At 38.7% G+C, this 6,568-nt stretch overlaps 1 protein-coding gene across 1 annotated transcript; it reads right to left on the reverse strand.

Annotated features, from left to right (window-relative positions):
* Positions 1–810: 810 nt before the first annotated feature.
* rpl32 (ribosomal protein L32) lies at positions 811–2,891 on the reverse strand. The gene is made up of 4 exons (XM_079593737.1): positions 2,735–2,891; positions 1,977–2,077; positions 1,390–1,571; positions 811–982 (listed from the first exon to the last, which is right to left on the reverse strand). The coding sequence occupies exons 2-4, from the start codon at positions 2,070–2,072 to the stop codon at positions 853–855; spliced, it is 408 nt and encodes a 135-aa protein (XP_079449863.1). The 5' UTR covers positions 2,073–2,077; positions 2,735–2,891; the 3' UTR covers positions 811–852.
* Between the last annotated feature and the right edge of the window lie 3,677 nt (positions 2,892–6,568).

A 6,568-nucleotide genomic window follows, 5' to 3' on the forward strand; every position in this document is an offset into this window, starting at 1 on the left:
GAAAAAGAGAGTATAAAAATTGAGTGACTAGTGTATTTAATTCCGACCGGGACGAAACAAGTGATTGGCTTGTCACTCTCCGTCGCAATGACTACCGCCGCTATTACTGGCTCTGCCCACGTGCGCGAAGTCGCGCACCCGTTTTTAGGTGGGAGTGAATGGAATTAATGAGCTGTGTTTATTGAAGATTAAATACACTAGAGTCACTCAGTTTTTTATACTCTCTATTTCAGAGTACTTGCATTTTAATTATGTATTGGTATATAAAGACAGTTTAAACAAATTTGAAAGTTTTTTTAGACAATTCTGACCTACCCTACCTTTAAGTAGAGCAGTTTAGATAAAGGGTTTTGAGTGGCTAAAAATCTGTATCTAACCTGACAAAAAGGTATTTATTTCATGTTATCCACATACTTCAACAGCATTGTGAACTTTTGTAAAGTTAAGTTTGACAATTAACTTTTAAATGCATCATTATGCAAATTGCAAACACATAAGGAGTCTCTGCATGAAAGACCAACGACTACAGATCAACGCGCTACAACATCTCTCAGAAACAGTAGGAAATTTAAATAAGTGGAGAATTTTAACGGTGACAAGATGATTGACAGGGCAGTTTAAACTAATGAACTAAGCGACAGCTGTCCGTTAAAGACGCAGCTACGACATAGTATATGTCCCAAAGCTTGCCCACTATTCTGCTACACTCCTCGTCTTCACAAAAACAGTAGCCTACACACTTTTAAGGCATAGTCTTAAACATGAGTAATAAATCATCTAAACAAAAAATAATGACAATTAGAAAATATGGTTTTAGATTTCGCACTTTATTGAAAAGACAAGATAACCAGATTATTCGTTCTCCTCGCTGCGGAGTCTGGCGTTGGGGTTCGTGACTTTAATGGCCAGCTGTGCGGCCCTCTCCACAATCAGCTTCCTGTTCTTTGAGGACACATTGTGGGCAATTTCAGCACAATGGGTCCTGGAGGGAAAGAAAAACCTCAAGGTTACACAAATTCATTATATATATATATTATTATTATTATTTTAAACGAGAAAGCAACATTGCTGCCCTCCCCCCCAAAAAAAGACTTGTTCAAGTTACACTTGTTATACTCTAGTATAGGACCTAGTTATACTCCAAGACTCAAATACAAGCACTAGTCACTTGTAGCAGATTATCTTCCACCTGCTGGCTATGGCAAGAGCTAGAGGTAGAATGGGTATTTCCTCCGCCATGATATTTCTCTGAATTCAACACCTGGGATGAATACGGACAATTCAGCAGGTATGATCACAGAGACAGACAGCTACACATTCAACCACCATATCAAAATGGATTTACAATTGAAACTGGGTATAAAAATAGCAAAATCCTTCTGCTCTTACTTGTTGCTCATCATGAGGACTTCGAGTTCTTTGATATTGTGGACCAGGAACTTCTTGAATCCAGAGGGCAGCATGTGTTTGGTCTTTTTGTTACTTCCATAACCGATGTTGGGCATCAACATCTGACCCTTGAAGCGTCTGCGCACTCTGTTGTCAATACCTCTGGGCTTCCTCCAGTTTTTCTACAGACACACATTTATATTAGACCATGAATGATTTTGAAGACTAAATTAATTGAGTAATCTACTATATCTAGCTATATGAGACCTTGAATAGGTTTTGGACAGCTATTACGGTTAACACTTTCTGCATTAAAAAAATGCTACTGCTCAAAGATGATCAGAGAACTTGCAGCAAGTCTTCAGCAATAATGTAATACAACTTGTAAAAAAGATGATTACATATTGTAGTTTTTAAAGTTACAATGAAAAGGCAATAGTGATAGAATAAAATGCATGCATGGATAAATTGTTCGCAAAATCTATTGCTAACATGAATCTACAAAATATATAGGGTGAATATAAACAGCTTTTCTGAGTCTCTAATCACAACTTTTAACAAATTCCTTAATATTCCAGGTTTCTTACACTGATTTTGACATATCGGTCCGACTGATGTCTGATAAACTTCTTGGTCCTTTTCTTGACAATATTAGGTTTGGTGAGGGGTCTGAGGGCTGCCATGATGCCTACAAACATGAACAAGCAACAATGAATTAGACATTTAAAAAAATATATACATTTACATATCTAAACGAATCATTCATGATGAACAATGACATTTTTTTGACTAAAGCGATCCACGTTGACATGTAGCATGTACGTTAGCATTGTTAGCAAACAGTATTGTCTAAAGACATGTCAACAACAAAAAAAACTGTCTGAAACATACGATAAGATACAAATTTAAAGCAAAACGTATCGTTTAAAACTACGGCAGAAATCTAAAATATAACTTGCACTAAACATCATGCACAAGCACAACACATGCAACTAGCACAAGAAACGTTACTAAACATAAAATGCGTGATATTGGATTGACTGGACGCTCAAATTGAGCGTGAGAGTATGAATATTTCATTTTATGGGACTCTACTGTAATGTTAAAGCTAGCCGAGCAGTATTCATTATATTCTGTGATTTCAGGGTTTCATGCACATCACACCAATGGCCGCCATCTACAAACCCCGTGTGATCATTCATATAAATCCCGCACATAATATCGCTCTATGGGCCGCAATATCAGCGCATTTGAGTGCAGTGAACAGTAACACATCGATATGGACTACGATACGTTCATTTTCATCAGAATGTAAAAGGATGAATTGAGATTTTATTCCGCTCACCGTTCGGCCTGCTTCTATCGAAGACAGTCCTGAAGAAGAAGAGGAGGAAGTGACGCAGTGACGGCCTGGAAATAACATGAGGCGCCGGAAGTGGCTCCTGCTCTGAAATGTGGCCGTGCGCAACATTGCCGCGGGTGTGTTGTTGTCAAACTGCTGCATGGAAAAAGTGTGGATGTTGGGTTTTATGTATATATGTTATATAGGAGGGGAAATTATGTTTCAATTTGTTTGATAGATTTTACCAAATAAAACATATTTTTAAGCTTTTAAACTTTTTAATTGTATGGGGGACCCTGGAATAGACTTTTGTCCACTGTTGTGGACATTATATTTTAGTAAATTTCTCTGACACCATAAATGTCACATGTCACAACCTGGGTGCCCTGTAAAGAGCACATTCAGGGCTTTTCAGAGATACCAAATGTTTGGAGGTTTCACCATGAAAACAACTTCTCCTTGGTCTTTAAAAATGTCTGACATTAATTTAGTGATCAAATGTAGCACTCTGAATCTGATGGACTAATTGTAGTTTATTATTGTATTTAATAAACCATCTCAGGAAGACATTATGGGGTTTCAAATCAAAAAAGGACTTTCTGTTACAGAACAGAGCATTGATTTCATACATGTCCACTGTAGAGGACATCAGGACTTAAATCATGTTTATCAGGCATTTTGGGAGACACAACAAGTGAATGTATATTTGTGTTTATTCATGTGTATTTTTAGTGATACCTCAGCAATAAAAATGACTGCTTTTTAAAGTCCCCATGAATTCAAAAGTTTTCTGGCTTTCAGTATATATGTTAGCCTTACTGTTATCTATAAGCTATTTGTGCTCCAAAACAATGACAAAATTCACATTTAGACGATATAATTAAGCATTCAAAACATACAGTAATAATAATAATAATTCATTACATTTTATATAGCGCTTTTCTGGACACCCAAAGCGCTTTACATAGAAGGGGGGAATCTCCTCAACCACCACCAATGTGCAGCATCCACCTGGATGATGCGACGGCAGCCATATTGCGCCAGAACGCCCACCACACACCAGCTTACTGGTGGAGAGGAGACAGTGATGAAGCCAATTAGTATATATATGAGGATGATTAGGAGGCCATGATGGACAGTGGCCACTGGGCAAATTTGGCCAGGATGCCGGGGTTACACCCCTACTCTTTCGAAAGACATCCTGGGATTTTTAATGACCACAGAGAGTCAGGACCTCGGTTTAACGTCTCACCCGAAGGACGGCGCTCTTTTGTCAGTATAGTGTCCCCGTCACTACACTGGGGCGTTAGGACCCACACAGACCACAGGGTGAGCGCCCCCTGCTGGCCACACTAACACCTCTTCCAGCAGCAACCTGGTTTTTCTCAGGAGGTCTCCCATCCAAGTACTAACCAGGCTCAGCCCTGCTTAGCTTCAGTGGGCAACCAGTCTTGGGCTACAGGGTGATATGGCTGCTGTCTCTCACTTCTGCCATTAGAGTGGTGCAGGTATGACATCACTTTGTAGGCCAAAACGCGAAAGCGCATTTTAGCACTTTATCTTCTCGAATTCAATTGTTGTTGTTTTTTAATAGGGTTTTGATTAAATGATGAAATAAGGTATGTGACTGTGGTGAACACAAGCTCAAGATACTTTCACGTTTTATTCCACAACATAAAATACATCAATATACCCACTCGTGATTTTTTAAAGCTGTACAGTTACATGTCTTGAAAAAGGCAGTTGTTAACAAGTGACTAAATGGGACTACAGAGTCAGTCGAGGAGATTAAACGTCATCACGCTGAACAGATAAACTCAGTCCGCTTTTAATTATGCTTCAATTATGCTTATATAATGTGCAGTTACAAATTACTTAAACTCAAACGTTCAGGGGAAATGAAAGAGAAAACTGAAAGAGTTGTCGTAGGCTCAGGGATGGTGACGTTGAAGTCGTGAAACCGTGGTGTAGTTTGTTTATAGCCTTTAGCTTTTTACTTCTAGCAGCTGCATTAAGGCTTCAAAATCCATAAAAGTTGTGCACATCTATGATAATTATCTTGGTGGACAAAAACATGTAGCCTAAGGCCACATTTACACATAGCCGGGTATTTAGAGAAACGAATATTTCTCCCCCTCCGTTTTCAATAATAACATCGTGCACACAACCCGCATAAATACGCCGTCGAGCACCTTTATAACTATGCCAAACCTATGGGCGGCAGTGTAGGGAGAAGGATAAAGCCATGCAAGCCAATCAGAATCCTCAGAATCGACAAGAGAGAACCTAAAACCCCGTTTCTCCCAGTTGACACGACAACATATAACCGGCGTTTTCAGAAATCTCCACTTTGGCCGGAGTTTTTAGAAATAATCGTTTTCTGGGATAAAAACGGCGTTTTCGTGTAAATGACAGGCCAAAACGCAGAGAAATATCTGCGTTTTCCCATCGTGTAAACGGGGCCTAAGTATTATACATTTCTGTTGATCATAGAGCTTGTTTTTAGCGATAATCCAAAAGCCTATGGGAAAATCCTATTGGGTTTTTGTCGAGGGAACCAGCGTGATGCGAACTGCCAGTTGGCCTACAAAGTGATGTCAGACCTTATGTAGCCCCGCCCAGGGCTTAATTTGAGCCGGAACACGCCGGAACATGTTAACAATATAATGCAAGTGAACGCGGCGCGCCGGTGCCTCAATGTCACGGTTATTATCTGCTATATTTGCTTTTTATTTATTAAATACATGCAATTGGTTGATGAAACATTTATTAAAATTAAGATACAATTTATACAAAACTTTAAATTCACTTTAAAGAAAGGCTTTTTACAAAGCAAAACTTAATGAAGTGGTAAAAATCATGTCTGACGATTTACAAAACAAAACTTAAGTTGTAAAAATCATGTTTCCCGATATATTGCGCATCTTATGATCCTATCTTTTATTACAATTGTTTTTGAGCTAAAATGTAACACAGCATATATATATATATATACACACTGTAGCCTGTTTCTTTTATCTTCTTATATCAAACATGTTTGGGGCCAGTCAAGGGGTAATTAAACTGCACGATCAGTTATCGGTAATGATACATTGTTTATTATTGCAAATGTTTATTGCAAATGTTTATTATTGCAAATGTTTTTCATTTGTTTAATAAATCTCATAATGATGGCACATCAGTTATTTCTATCTCAAATGATTGGGGTCGGTCAGGGGGTTCTTGGCTAAAAAATAAAATTATTATTGAAAAAAAATTGAGAAGCACCAGGCAGTGTCATTTTTTTTTTTTTTTTTTTGTTCCTTTGCCTCCAACCCGCATTTTGAGTCGCCGGATCCACCTGATCCATGTGCTCTGGGACCTCCCACGTTACAAATTAAGCACTGCCCGGCCCTTTTCAGCGCTGCGCTCGTTGTCTTTACGCATTTATGAATGAACTGCCCGTTCGAAAATATTCCTGGTCTATTTACATTTGTTACATATTTAAACATTAGAATGCTTGTAATCATTTTCGTTAACTGTTACTAATTACTCCTCGAGTCGACAGCGATGCCATAGACATACACAGAGCCACCAAAAAACCAGAAGTTCAAAGACAATATTCTAAAGATGGCTGCGCACTTGTTTCTCTGGCGCAAAAGGTCTATATGGATCAATGATTTTGATGACATCACGCTGCACTTCATCTTCTCATCAGATTTCCTGTCCAATCAAATGCTCTCTAGATTCTGAAACCCCGCCCCCTACACTATATGCTGAAATCGGTCACTTGTTTCCCATAGGGGATAGGGAACGGTTCAGACAGTGTAAATATGCTTTCCATTGGGGTGAATGAAG

The sequence above is a fragment of the Phoxinus phoxinus genome (assembly GCF_949152265.1).
Source record: "Phoxinus phoxinus genome assembly, chromosome: 20".
NCBI classification, from domain to species: Eukaryota; Metazoa; Chordata; class Actinopteri; order Cypriniformes; family Leuciscidae; genus Phoxinus; species Phoxinus phoxinus.